This window comes from Sebastes umbrosus, chromosome 1 (genome assembly GCF_015220745.1).
Source record: "Sebastes umbrosus isolate fSebUmb1 chromosome 1, fSebUmb1.pri, whole genome shotgun sequence".
Classification (NCBI taxonomy): Eukaryota; Metazoa; Chordata; class Actinopteri; order Perciformes; family Sebastidae; genus Sebastes; species Sebastes umbrosus.
This window is the reverse complement of record NC_051269.1, coordinates 6,174,272-6,189,492: the sequence shown is the minus strand read 5'-3', so window position 1 is coordinate 6,189,492 and position 15,221 is coordinate 6,174,272. Positions and strand designations below refer to the sequence as shown.

The 15,221-nt window shown below is 41.6% G+C and overlaps 1 protein-coding gene across 1 annotated transcript in view; it reads right to left on the bottom strand.

Moving 5' to 3' along the window:
* Positions 1-300: 300 nt before the first annotated feature.
* LOC119495562 (dihydropyridine-sensitive L-type skeletal muscle calcium channel subunit alpha-1-like) overlaps positions 301-15,221 on the bottom strand; it is a 51,763-nt gene continuing 36,842 nt past the window's right edge. The window contains exons 30-42 of the mRNA XM_037782195.1: positions 13,500-13,526; positions 13,279-13,404; positions 13,134-13,199; positions 11,197-11,288; positions 9,502-9,661; positions 8,765-8,892; positions 7,829-7,925; positions 6,877-6,979; positions 5,197-5,298; positions 3,500-3,630; positions 2,577-2,702; positions 1,081-1,235; positions 301-727 (exon numbers count right to left, since the gene is read on the bottom strand). Of these exons, the coding sequence (XP_037638123.1) occupies positions 718-727; positions 1,081-1,235; positions 2,577-2,702; positions 3,500-3,630; positions 5,197-5,298; positions 6,877-6,979; positions 7,829-7,925; positions 8,765-8,892; positions 9,502-9,661; positions 11,197-11,288; positions 13,134-13,199; positions 13,279-13,404; positions 13,500-13,526 (1,323 nt within the window). The 3' untranslated portion in view covers positions 301-717. The remainder of the gene's footprint in view (positions 728-1,080; positions 1,236-2,576; positions 2,703-3,499; positions 3,631-5,196; positions 5,299-6,876; positions 6,980-7,828; positions 7,926-8,764; positions 8,893-9,501; positions 9,662-11,196; positions 11,289-13,133; positions 13,200-13,278; positions 13,405-13,499; positions 13,527-15,221) is intronic.

Below are 15,221 nucleotides of genomic sequence, written 5' to 3'. Positions count from 1 at the left end.
TGTCTTGTGAAGTGACGGAGCTCCGCAGCGAGAAACGTTATCGTCTCCGACCGGGTGCCGGTGTCTCCCTGAGGGCGCGCTCGGAGACGACAACATTTCTCTTCCTGCTTCAGCCACCAGGAAAAGCCAACACTAGGATCAGCATTGATTCATGGAGAGACCTTCGTCTGGTCAGCTAACATTACTGCCAAGCAGCTGAAATATAGAGTGATATTGTGGTTTGAGCTGACGTGTGTCGCCTCACTGTTTTGAGTGATGCTCGTTCATGTCTATGTAGAGTGAGCAAGCGCGAGTCCGACGCTGACTTTCGTTGACTTCACGGCCACAGGTGTCGCTGTTAACAAGCATTTCTGAAAGTTACAAATAGTCCCTTTAAAACTCCTGTTTTTAGAGTTGTGACAAAATAAGGGTAAGAAAAAAATAATAATTGAAATATTTCTTTTTAAGTATTTCCGTAACAGGCAGTGTTTTGTGGTATTACATGTCTCAGCACTCAACATTAATGGTTAACATTGGAGGTTTTTCCTGGTCCTAAGCCTATTGCTCTACATTGCTCGCAAGTGGGTTTGGTTGGCAGCCTTGGCAGCCCCTTTCAGCACAGTCCTTCTTTGCATCTGTTGAGAAGCTCCATCTCAATTTTTGCCAAAGTCAAAGGTCATGGCTTTGAAGTACTCTGACAGACATCGATGGTCAGAGGCCAATTCTTCCAAACTCCTGTTAATAAAGGCTGAGAAAACAAAGGGAGAAGAATGAAACAGTCGTGTAATCTTAGTTTAAGGCAAACATGCACGCCAGCAAACTACGGCGTAAAGAACAGTGTAAACTACATGTGGTGTCCTGGTTGCTGAGTGGCTAACTGCAACCATACAGCTGCGATGCCAATGTCTGTGTCCTGTGTTACTACATTTCAAGTCAAATGATTGTAGACATTAGTGTACAAATGAAGACAGCATGTCTGACAACAATTTATGATGCACTGATGATAGATGGAAGAGATGTATGTTTAGTAAAGTGTATTTGTTGTTGTATTTTACTGGTGGTTTTGTTATTGCATTTGTTTGCTCATTAATCAACACATACCTGTGACTTGTGTTGCTGTTACTGAGGTTTATATTGTTGTTGTTGAGTCCTTCTGCCATCTGCAGAGGGCGCTGGCTCGTGGCCTGGTTGGCATTGGCTTTCTCACTCTCCAAAATAAAAGGGTCGGAGTGGTTTCCAAAAAGACTGCCTTGTCTCTGTTTTAGAGAAGATAGCACAGTTGTTGTGGGTTATATTCACAGTCACATGTCAATACACTGATACGTGGCAACAGTGTAACGATACGTTTTTACAACGATACGATACGATTTCCACGGTTCTGTTACGATTCAAGGACGATATTTGGCTTATCTAGAGCGACACGATACGATACGATACGACACCATACGATACGATACGATACGATACAATTCAATTCAATGATTTGAAATCGATACAGTAACTTTCTTTTGCCAAAAATTCAGTCAGTGTGACTGAATTTAATGAAATAAATATCTGGATACTGGACAGAGCAGGTCAGGATTCCTCAAAGTTTTTCTTGTCAGGGAATCAAAGATAAATTAATTATGCATATAAACAAGTAAACAACGATACAAGACAGTGCAATATTTATCAAAAAATAGAATAAACCAACTTCTATTCAAGTTAAATGAACAGTAATTTAACCTGCTGCTTCTGTCCTCATTTTCAATATAAACAGTAGAGCAATAATACAGAGATCAACCGCTGATAGTGATCAAACAGCTGATAGTGATCAAACAGCTGATAGTGATCAAACAGCTGATGGTGATTAAACAGCTGATGGTGATCAAACAGCTGATGGTGATCAAGCAGCTAATAGTGATCAAACAGCTGATAGTGATCAAACAGCTGATAGTGATCAAACAGCTGATAGTGATCAAACAGCTTGGGACAGAATCATTCCTACAAACGCTGTTTAAATAATCTGCTTATAGTAATCAAGTAGTCCACCTAAAGGGTTCATTTGGGGTCTTTTCATACATGAAAACATACGGGAAAACGTTTTGAAACTACGTTAGACTAACGTTAGTTGAATTTCTGTTTTGTTTTTTACTTTACTCCCGTGATAATTTGCCTCGCGGACCGTCTGCTCTCCGGCTGGATACTTGAGGCTGATGCTGCGTGCACATAGATATCATGACGGGGAAAGGAAAGGAATTTTCTCTGAGTCAAAAAACGACAGCGCACGGGGAAAGCACCTGTGGAGAAACTTTCATCTACAATCTATTTTTGAGTTTCAAATCGATTTTATATCGATATACGTCTCCCGTGAAGGACAACTTGCCGAGTACCTATTGATGTAGTTGGATCATAGGAATATAAATCAATACATCGATGTAGTAGATGAATCGTTACACCCCTATTGTTTGTAGAGGCTCTCCTATCTATTTTTTTAGGCTCTCCTATCTTGAATAAAGACAGGGGAGACTGTTTGTAAAACCCTATATAATTCCTCTCATACTTCCGTCCCTCACTCCCTCCACCTATCCATTCATCTTTCCATCTCGTCCTGTTACCCTGAAGATGCCCTCCGCAGCAGCTTCGTCAGTGGCTCGGTCCATCTCTTCTTCAGTCACGAGGTCTCCAGAGATGGTCCTGTGGAGCTCTGGAGCCGCCTCCTCCTCGATGTTCCTCAACCCTGCCTGATGGACACAGATATGGTTTGTGAAGAAAGCAAAGATTAAACTCATTGAGGTCCATGACGCATGTGTGCACATTTGAGAACATCGTCTGCAGTACAATAATGAACTTTCCATTTCCATTGTTTACCATTTAAATAAGGCCCTCAACTATCTATCTGCGTGAGGGACATTCTTAGCAGTGGGGGTTGGGGAGATAGGTGAAGTAATTTCAGGATGATACACAGCCCGATGTTTCTGAATTTCCGCAGTAAAGCTGACAGCACTAACCACTGCACAGCCTCAATGCTCCAAACTACCAGAATTAAAAAATGTTCAGTCGTTGAAGTAGCCAATCAAACAGAGATGAGTAGGCAGTGTTTAGCCGACGTCAAAGTCCATCTCCACATCAATTTGCTTCCCGTAGATGTGCACAATTTTGCCGTTAATATGTTCACTGACTGGACCCAATAACACTGTGTTTATTACTGTTTCTCACAAAACTCTCTTACTAATGGTCAGTTAAGTCAGTAAACTCCATATCACAACCCTCACTAGAGGCCCCGCTAACATCTCTTGGCTCCACTGGCACTATAGTTTACACTGAACGGTCAAGGGGTTAAATGTCACTGCTAGCTGATTGGCTATAAGTGAGAGAGAGCACGGAGGTTTCTGTGGTTATTTTTCTGTGGATCTGGTGTGCGTGTTCTGCACAGAAAAAGGGCTGTGGATTTTGTCACTTACACTGAAAATGCTTTAAAATAGAAATTTCTTTTGCAGCCAGTATGGATAGGAGGATTAATTCAACTAAAAACACTTACCTGTATCTCATGGGTAGCACTTTTGTTGGTGGGCCGGAAGCCATAGTACTCTTCCTGTCTCTTCTTCATTTTCCTGAAATAATCCTGGATTAGGAAGGTTGCGTAGAACTTTCCCACCGTCACCTCATCATCTGTTAAAACACAGAAATGCATGTTAAGTGTGGACAAGCCGCTATTAAATTTAAAAAGCTCCACTTAACATTATTAAGGTGTGTAAGGTGTGACAGAAGGCAAAGGGAATTTGCAGTGTCTATTTACACCCGAGTCACACCCGGCCAAATTACACATCTAACTGTAAAGCGAGGAATCTCAGGCCCTGTTCAGACCTGGTGTCAACATGCGTCCCCAGTGATCCGATCACAAGGGGACAGCTCTAAATACAGGTGTGAACGCACTCAAGACGCATTGAGATCAGATCTTTCCGACCACATTGTTTTAGCAGAGTGTAGTGAATGTGTCCTGAGCCACATTACGGACCGCCCACTGACGTCCCGCTTGGATCAGAGGGGTCTCACTGCGCCCCTCATGTGAACAGACAGGCAGAAGAAACGGCATGGAAACGGCTTCTGTGCACTACTGCATCCCTGTTGGTTTTCTTTATAGGCTATAGTAACTTATCAAAATATATCTCATCTATCAGGCCTATCTATATCAGAATAGGCACAGGACATGGATTGCTGCCTGCCGTCGGTGATGTGTCAGTGTTTTATTTCGGTGCTCTGTACAGACATCCGCCCGCTCTCATTCCCGGCTCTCGAAGCTAGGTACACCACTGTTGCCTGGCAAAGGCAGTGGTGTTGGCAGTATGGAGGATCACAGGAACCGCCGGCAGAAACTAACCATATAACCTTATATCTATGTAGGATAGCACCACAGACATTCCTGTAATATTACATTGCGACATAATCTGTATCAGTCAAGTGTTTACTTGCATATAGAGCGGGGAAGTGAGATCTGATTACATGTGGTCACTCAAGACGCATGTGGAGACGCATTCTAATGCAGGTGTGAAGAGACGTACTGATTGGATCAACCAAGACGTATGGTAATGCCAGGTCTGAACAAGGCCTTAATTTGTAATCTGTCCGAGACCCTTCCAGACAGAAGCAAAGTCATTTACTGAGAATAGTTGTTGGAGTTTCTCACCCTCAGTCTTATAGCATCGCTCACCCCCTTGCTAAACCTGTATTTAGCCTCTTTAAGCCTGTCCCTGTCCTAACTCCTAAACGTCTCTTCCCTTTTGCAATCTTAGCTGTTTAGCTGTGAACCAGGGTTTGTCAGATCATGTGGAGGAAGGGGAGGAAATCTTCCCAGCAGACATTTACGTTGCAGAAAACACTATGAACTAGCAACTTGATAAAACTATATACAGTATGTAAGGCCGAGCAAATTTACTGAACCATTGCCTCCCTGAAACAAAATCTAATCTACTTTTTTTTTTCCCTTCTAAGAAAAAAACGTCCCTTCAGTGCAACTGTGTCTTGTTCCCACTTCTTCTTTAATTCTAAAGAAAACCGTTTGTGGTCGAAACATCAAGTCCACACAGCATAGAGAACTGGACCAAGAGAGCAGTGTGCCGGTACATTTTTTGCTTTGTTTGTGCAGCTTATTGTTACCCAACACCTGCAAAAATAAATGGCTCTGCATGTGCCTCCTGATGATTGCCTTTTTTTTTTATAACCATCACGAAAGCTGACCTCCTATAGGTGGGATGACTTGATCCAGAAGTTTCATGCTGGTGCGCTTCCAGATCTTCTTGATAATTCCCCTCAGCTCCTCGTTGGCTTGTTCAAAGTTACCTGCACAATGGAAGAAGCATAATAATGAGACAAAGGAGATCACTGACAAGACAAGGCTACTACATTAACTACATCTTCCAGTAGCGGTAACAAAGCGCAGCTGCTTTCAAAATAACATGATGTATCCAGTAGTGAACTATTTCTTCCAGTACATAGCGCGACCACATACTACATTGATGAACTTTATTTCTTCCCTGAAAAGCCTTCGCCTGACTGTGTGTCAACTGTTATTTGATAACTTAATGGAAATTCTACAAATATCCATAAGGGCCTTAAAGGTCCCATATCATGCTCATTTTCAGGTTCATACTTGTATTTTGTGTTTCTACTAGAACATGTTTACATGCTGTATGTTTAAAAAAAACCTTTATTTTCCTCATGCTGTCTGCTTGAATATACCTGTATTTACCCTCTGTCCGAAATGCTCCGTTTTAGTGCATTTCAACGGAATTGCAACGGAATTGCGTTGCCTGGCAACAGCTTGGGTCCATGTTTACTTCCTGACAGCTGATGTCGTTCACATACACTGCAACAGGAAATAAACTGGGACACATTTATAATGTTTATGTTTAAAACCGTGTCATGGTCTAAATATTGTATATTTGTGACATCACAAATGGACAGAAATCCTAACGGCTTGTTTCAAACGCACAATTTCTGAATATGGGCTGTGTGTATTTCTCCGTTTATTGAGTGTTTTGATAGTTTAACAGTATTTATACAACACTTAAACCTGCTTTATAATACAAAAGACATGAAAATCTCACTTTTTGCAATAACTGGGTTTTTGTTGGCAACTTGGGTGCAGCAGAAACAAGTTGTGAACATAACATTGACTCATCATCACCTTTTAAGTCGATACGGCGAATGCGCTACCGTTAGTTATTTATACACATCCGGCAGTTGAAAGGGTGCTATGAGAGCAGTAAGAGTGAACCAACACAGTAAAGTGTGGAATGGACACCTACAGTATATAATGAGCTGAAACAATAAAGCTGCATAAAGAATTAGGGGAGCTGCAGACTCAGCTGATAATTACCTCCAATAAGGAGGTTATGTTCTCGGTCCGGTTTGTTTGTTTGTCGGCAGGATTACGGAAAAAACCTACTGGCCCAGATTTACATGAAACTTGGTGGAAGGGTGAAGCATAGGCCAAGGAACAATCAATAAAATTGAAGCGGAGCAGATCTGAATCACAGGACGGTTACACATATACTTTTTTACTTTCATTAATATTGCGAGATAGGCGTGACCTTGACGGAGGTCTGCGTTCTTCGAGTGCCCTTGTAGTTCTCTATAGGTTCATTACTACCAGCGACCCCCCTTCACATCGTCATTTGATGCATTGTTATTATAAAAAAATCTTATAATAATAATGAATATTATCAGTATGAGTATGAGTGAAGACGGCCTCCGTGTTAAGAAGTAGTGTTAATAGAGACTCATTTTGGCTCTTGGGCTCCAAGTTATTCTGATCATGCATGAAACTACTGGCCATTGTCTGGAAACCCCATATTCATTACAAATGACTACAGTAAAATAAATATACTCTCCACATGCATTATTGATAACACAAACCTTCTGTCTTTATTTTCAGTGCAGTTCTGACCAGGGCAAACAGTGTGGCGTTGAAGGTGACTGTTCCATCACTGTTGAGAGGCATGTTCATGGAGACCAACCTCTGTAGAAACAAACAAACACACACACACAAAATAAGGTAGAAATGTTAAGCATTTGTTTTTTAAACGACTTAGTGACTAAGTCATTAACTTTGATTCATTATCATCATTCATTCACTTTTCATTTTTTTTCAGTTTGTTCAGTAGGGGTGTAACGATCCGTTTTTACAACGATACGATACGATTTCCATGGTTCTGATACGATTCAAAGACGATATTTGGCACATCTAGAGCGATACGATTCAGTGATTTGAAATCTTTTTTTGCCAAAAATTCAGTCAGTGTGACTGTGAAATAAATAGTTTTTCTTGTAAGTGAATCAGGGATAAATTAATTATGGATATAAACAATTAAACAACAATTAATGGCGAATACATACACCTTTTATTTGAAAATAATAAAAAGTGGGTGAAGCCGCCCGCGTCAAGTGGATTGATAACACCTGAAACTCTGCCGACCGGTTCCTCTACCGGGGGGTTGACCGAGGAGTCCAGTGTGACGTTCCTCTGCATGCATGGATGCGTGCTCGCGCTGTAGAGGGCGGAGCTGGCAAGCTGGCGCATGTCTGGAGTGTGACGGTTAACATTTCTTTATAATAAACGTGCTAAAAAACACTTTCATATAACGTTTGTCGTCCTTAAATACGAGGTGCAAATCCTTAGTACCGATACAATCGATTTTTGCGATTTTATATCGATATACGTCCCCCGTGAAGGACAACTTGCCGAGTACCTATCGATGTAGTTGGATTGTAGGATTATAAATGGATACATCGATGTAGTAGATGAATCGTTACGCCCTTGTTAGGATTGTCATGTGCCAAAAGACATCAGGCTGAAAATGTTTCTCACCTTGCAGGCGATACGATGAGGACAAAACTTTCCAAAACCCAGAGGAGGAGGTATTCTTCGTAGGAGTGTCACCACATCAAGGTGCTTAATACGCCCCCTGTAAGACAGAATACAGAACAGAGGATTTTATACTGACATATATACGAGACAAGACGTCTCCCAGAGCTGCCGCACGCTCTCCTCCAAGCAAAGTAGTTTCCTGGTTGCAGGGAGGACGAAACGAAAATACAAGTTGTTTTCTCTTTTATACATTCAAACCAGCAGTGTTATTTGTGTTTGTGTTAGTGAGCCATAACTATTCCATAAGCACCTTTCAGTTGTAGAAGATATACGGCAACTCAAATCTCAAAGCAAATTCCGTTCAACATTTCATCGCAGAGGAGAGGAGAGGGCCGGACAGCGCACCGCAGCTGTTGGAAAGCTAAGATGATGCCAGGATGTGAGAGGTGGCAGGGTTCAGGAAAGTCTGACTTGCCTTTAAGCGTGAATATATACCGAGTCCTTTTCACCTCAACCACGTTAACTGGGCTAACTGATGAGTTGTAGAAATCCAAGATAACAGATGACATATGAACAACATTAAAGAATTGCAGAACAGAGCGTCAATCATTTTTAACAATACTTAATACTGTGAATGAATCAATGAATTTTAGTTTTCATATAGCTATTGTGTGTAAAATCATTGCAGTGAAAACGACAGAGTGCTCTGGAGACACACACTCTGCCTTCTCCAGTCACCTCACCCTGCACATCCTCACCACCTCAGTCTCTGCCGCACAGATAGCTGTCTTATAGATAGCGGTTTTAGGTCATTCAGATGCAGAGAGACGGTAGGTTTTTTAGGAAATATTAACAGATGTCCCGACCTCGACCGTGCTCCTGTTAGAACCAGATGCATATACACACACACACACACGCACACAAACAAACACTCACGTGGCCTCAGGATCATATTCTGCCCATATTTTCTTGAACTCATCCAAATGCTGTGGGCCGAGGATGGACCAATCACGCGTCAAATAGTCAAAGTTATCCATGATGACAGCCACAAATAGGTTGATGATCTGTGAAGGACAGAAGCAATTTATAATATATGTTTTACTGTACTAGTGTGTGAGTATGATTGGGGCTTATCTCCCTTCAAATTAAAAAACAAACAAAACAGGAGCAGTGATGTACAGTATAGAAACACTACAATGTTCAAAACACACAAACTCACCAGGGAGGCCTTTTTCACATTTAAACCAACAACCAACTGGATGTTTTAATGCACCATTTCCATTTTAAAATTTGTATTCGGTGTAATGTATGACATTGTGCTATTAAAATTGTGTTTCGCTACTTGGAGATGATTTAGAAGACAAACAGCTCTGTTACATTTGCATACAGTTCCTGACCTGCTCATTCACTGTTGGCTACTCCGAATAAGAGTTGTGGCTAACTGGCTGAAGTGTTTGTATTATTAAAAAGTAACAAAAACTATTTTGAGTTTGTAAATTATTAAAGAAAATTGTAGCCTTCCATTTCAGTGGACCTTTGTCAGGCAAAAATGACACTTTAAGTTTCACTTACACATGAGTGGAAATGGGAGCTATCATGCAGCTGTCTGCACCAGCTGAACGTTAAATCTCAGTGTTAAGATACTGGGAGTGTGTGAATGTGTGTTATTTTACCAGAAAGGCACAGAGCATGTAGAAACTCATGAAGTAGATGATGGCGAAGTTGGCTCCACAGGTGTACTCTTCCCCGGGCAGGTAGTCCGACTTGGGGTCACACTTCTTCCCGTACATACAGCCCAACATCACTTCATGCCATGCCTCCCCTGTAGCACATCTGCATAACGGAGATATCAGAACGTCTCCAATCACATCTCCTGACCCGATACTCGCACTGACATAGCTTTCTTGTTAAGCGTTTGCTTTCGGGAAAGGATTTAATGTTGTGCTACTTAAAGCTGAAGTAGGAGAGATTGGAGCAAATATGATTAAATAAAAGGTATTTTTATAAAACGGTCGCTGTATCGTGACAGTAGCACATGAAACAGGTAACCTGAAAAAAATCATGTTCCTCTGTGTCCTCCGGTGCTCCTAACGGCATCTGCAAGATTTCCCAGACCGGAGGAAAACAAGCAGTAAGAGCTGATCTAAGGTCTGCTGACCAAACGGTCAAACTAGGCCACGCTGATCAAATATGAATCCATATTATGTTACATTAATGACTATTTCTCTCCTCAAATGTTTTCAGAATCATCTTTAGCTGTAAAATGAGAAAGTTTGTGACGCCGCCACCATTTTAAAATCTGTTGAAGGAACGCCAAGTTCTGGTCACATGACCGGAGCACAGCCAATAGGAACGCTCTCTCAATGAAATGACCTGTGATTGGTCAAAGTCTCCCATCATGGGCTAGATTTTCTAAAGCCTGAAAACAGAGCCATGAGGAGGAGCAGAAGTCTAGTTATCTCTCAGAACACTTGAATTACAATATGCTGAAAGGTTATTATTAGAATTTTTGCCCAATGATGCCAAAAATATACTGCCTACTGCTACTTCAACCCATCTGTTGTTACTTTTAGTAACCTGTTGGAAAACAAATGTGATAATATGTGTAAGAAAAGAGTTCCCTATCAAATATAATCTTTCAAAAAAAATAACTCAAAGCTTTACAAAATCTGGAAAATAGAACGGATATTATCATCCGCCCTGCGGATAAAGGGGGTTCCACGGTCGTGATGAGCTATGAACAATATGATAAGGGGATGAGATCACTATTAACAGACAAAAATAATTATACCCCCCTTAATATGAATCCTTCAGAACAGATTAAAGAAGAAATTGACACATACGTAGAAACATCAAGAGGTTGGATTACAGATGAAGATAAAGATTTTCTAACAGTTAAGTATCCTACCTGCCCTGTATTTTATGGCTTACTCAAAATACATAAATCTTTAGAAAATCCCCCTCCTCGCCCTAGTGTTTCAAGTATTGGTTGTCTAACTGAGCCTTTATCTCAATATGTGGACTTTTGTTAATAAAGAAATGGGTGCTAGAACTGCCTTCTTATTTAGGAGACACAACAGATGTCCTAAAAGTTATTGAGAATTTTGTATGTGAACCTAACCCAGAAAATCTTTTTCTTGGGCGCTACCCACATAATCAGCTGTGTTGATCATCCCACAAATGCATGATCCTTACAAGTTGGACATCATTGTGAAGGTAAATAAACAGGCTTTCCAACGATGTAAAATACAATGACCATTAGCATTGTAACAACAGAGAAATAATCCACCTAACACAAGTTTCCAAACAGTTTTTTCCCCGAGTGTATTACATACGGGTCCTTTAACAGAGGAAGACAGACGACCAACCTGAATAACAGCAGCACAGCCTGTGGGAATGTCTGGAAGTTGTTGTTCCTGTTGATGTAAGTGCCATCAACCAATGCAATTTTACCAAATATCTGCAGAAAAAAAGAAGGTTATGTTATGGATAATACTCACATCGAGTAACTCAGTTTGCGCTGGGTTAGTCTCCAGATAGTGATTCCAGATAATCAGTCTCCGATCAATCTCCGCCTACCAAATATCTGGGCATTTCTAAAGGTAAAGTTTTCGCTACAACGGTGGCGAGAATGGCCGCCAACAAACCTGCAGCGCTTACATATCCTGGATTTGGAAAGGCCGATCACAGCCGGTTACCTACATGCGTGGAGACATACGGAGGTGCCATGTAGGGACAACACACTGTTATTGGTCAACGTTGTTTAGGACACGGCTCCAGGGAAGAGAGACGGAGATTCTTGAAGAATAAAATCTGCAATGCGAGTCACATTCTGGAGCCGTTTACTGTCGGGAGGAGAGTTTATTTTTATTTAACTTGAACAGCAGCAACAGTGAGTGAACCGTCTGTGGGTGTGTCTTTTAGCACGTCACTGCCCCAATGTGAAGGGCCACCCTAAATACTTTGGACTGGTTCTAGTATGCAGGTTTGTTTTAAACTGTTTCCACAGTTTTAGCAACATAACCAGGGAGCTTGTCTTCAGTCTCTAGTTGAGCAAAGCGTTTAGAGATTGACTTGAGAGTCTTAGCTCCCATGGAAGGCTCTTAGCCCCACATGATCCATTACAATCATGGAACGTACAAACCTGGAGGCTATTATCGTGCTTTTAACACGGCCCTTTTGCACACAAAATGTGAATATGAAATAACAAACCAATCTCAAATACATTTTTAATTCACACAATGAATTTCAATCTCACTTTTCTGTTCATAAAATATATATAATATCTATGAAATATAGTTCCTGAGCCTCAGCATGTCTCTTGTTTGTTCGAATAAACTTTCAAAATAAAACAGGAAACAAACTACAACCAAAACCCAGGACCATGACAGCATGAACAACTCAACTCAACTAACTGACGTGAGCGACTCAAGTTGACGCAGTGGTGAATGTTATTTAGTTCCTCTATTTTCTTTCTCCTCCTACCATTAAAGGCAGGGTTGATGATGTTATCCAGTCTACACTATTTGTTCTATTGGTTGAAATGGTCTTTACACACTTTACAGCGATCCATCACTGATGAGCTCTGAAAAAGGACCGGAAAAGAGCCGTCATCTGTAGCTGCTGTAATCCTGTAAAAAACGTCTACCAATCACTGCCCAACGGTCCGCTTGGAAAGAACCAATCAGATGCCTCCCTGCCTCCCTGCTCGTACTCTACCCTTGGCGTGCACCGACCTGAACTCAAAGCGCTTCGTCACCGCAAGTTTACTGGAGAACGGAAGAGAAAACTCAGCCCTGCAGTAGCACTGCCGCGGTTACTTGTCATGAGGTAGCGTTGTTGAGTTGAGGTCCTCTCTCCGCTCTGTGTCTGTAAAGTAGTTACGATGTGGCGGTGCTCGTGCATGTGTGTGTGTGTGTGTGTGTGTGTGTGTGGGAGAGGGTGGGGGGGGGGCGTTGCCTTGGAAGAAGCCCTGAGGGGAGGGAGGGCGGGGGGTTTAGACGGAGCTCCTGAGGCGATGCTACTTTCAAATTAAGCTAGCTTTCCAACATCGTCGACCCTACCTTTAAGTGATTTTGACATCTGGACGCTACATTTGCATTGTTCTCAATGAGAAGCTATTCATTCTTTTCGTTGATGCCCATTACTTTAAAACTCCAATCAAACACATCATGTCAGAGGTACCTGGTTATTAATCCACACTGTTCAGCCAATGAGAATTGAAAATATTCAGTGCCTATAATATAATTATTAATAATGGGTGATGTATGTATGTATGTGTGTGTGTGTGTGTGTGTGTGTGTACCTGCATTCCAACCACAGCGTATATAAAGAACAGCATGAGAATGAGCAGGGCCACATAGGGAAGAGCCTGCAACACAAGGACCGATGGCACCGTCAGACAGACATAGTAAACCACATGGCTATTAATGCTGAGAGACGATACCGACCTGAAGGGATTTGATGAAGGTCCACAGAAGATTCCGTATCCCCTCAGAGCGATTTAAAAGTTTCACCAGACGCATGACACGAAACAGTCTGAAGAATGTGACTGACACGCTCATGTTCTCAGAAGACTTTTCAGAGAGAGAGAGAGAGCACACATTTTACATTACATATAACTCCTAAATTACACAAAAATGGGAATTCAGGAAAAGTGAAAGCAACTCACCGCAATTGCTTGCATGGGATCCACCGCCTGCAGAAAGAAATATTTGTTTTTTCTACTTTAACAAACACACTGTTTGGCACGTACATCCAAAGTTTTGGACTGTTGTAATGCTCACATTGCAAACGTTTTTAGTCTCAACACAACCACTTCTGATCATTTCATAAAGGGAAAGTCTCGCATGAGAAGCAGAACAATGCTTTTATGTGTGCATGTTTAAACAAAAGAAGACATTCAACATGCAGGTATTATTAGTGCGTCCAGTGTCCAGTCAGTTGAAGGATAACACAGTGTAATTCATGCACAATACTGTACAAGCATACTGTATCACGTAACAACAAATTCCAGGACTTATTTCCATCGTGGTCCCTGATGGAAACTTCCATTATTCTCCTAAATCTTTAGACTTAATTTCCCAAAGCAGTACTTGAAATCAAATGCACGTGCACAATGTTTGGAGCGTCTTAACATCAGCTGTCTGCGGTGTTGATTATTATGCTGCTCAAGACAAAAGCTGTTCTTAAACACTAATTAAACCTAAAATCAAGTAGTGGCGGTTCCTTTAAGTTAGAGTTTCATGAATATGCAGCTATGCCGTTGGATCTACACACCCTGGTGGAGGAGGATAAAGAGACCATGGACCACGTCGGTGGTGAGCACTATCGGTCTGGATTTGAGACTTCTTTACAAACTGTGGGGTACCTGGTTTTAGCTTCCCACTGCTCATCTCTTATTTTAGATATTGTGCCCCTTTGAATTTGCATCCTGGGACATTTGCTTGCATTGTTTACTTTAAGGGCACTTACACTAGTCACTAGTCTGTTTCGCTGGTCCGAATCAGAGTGAAATTAGTATTTTTGGTTTGTTTTCTATTTAGTCTGGGTCGGTTTCTGCGCAAATTAAAGCAGACCAGAAAAGAAATGAAGTTGTTAAGGGGCTTGTATGAAGGAGCAAATGGATCTTTTTCGTCTTGAGAGCTGCCACTTCTATGCAGGGGATCGCGGACTTTGATATATTGCTGTCAAAGTTGTTTTTTTTCACTTTTACTCTGTGCTGATCTACTCTGTGCATGAATCCCTTCTCTTCCAGTTTATCTCAAATTACTTCATAAACGTCACTATTTTTGTGGACTTTATTTAGCGTATTCTGTATGTTCGGTTCGGCCCAGATGTCAAGCAAACATCGGCCTTCTGCACCTTCTTTACCTCCAGTCATTTACCTGTGTTCATCTCAACAAATGCCCTCACAGGCAGCCTGCATCTCAGTTCGCTTGGACCCGGTCCGAGACCACCTCTCACAAGCGGTCTCGGACCGGTTGTTTTGGTCGCACACCAGAGTACGATTATTGCGTTCACAACTGACCAACGCAGGGTGGAACTGCACCACATTTTGATTAAAAAAAACTAAATGTTGGCTTGTGAAATGTCAGAAGACTAGAAAAGAGCTCTATAAATGTAAGTCCATTTACCATTTGTGAAAGTTCCTCCAGTTTTTAAGGTAACCTATTTCATCCTTGTCAACTAAATCTGTTTTGGGACAACCTATAGCAGTAGCCGCGCCATGCTTGCTCTCTCAACTCCACTAACTCCCATAAGCATGCCTTTAAAGCTTTGAGGTCTCAGAATTAAAACAGTGTAGAGAAACTCAGATCTCCCTCTTGGACTGTCTAGCTCCAGCTGCACGCTCACGCATTTAATGAGCGTAGACTCAGCGGTTAGCATGGCA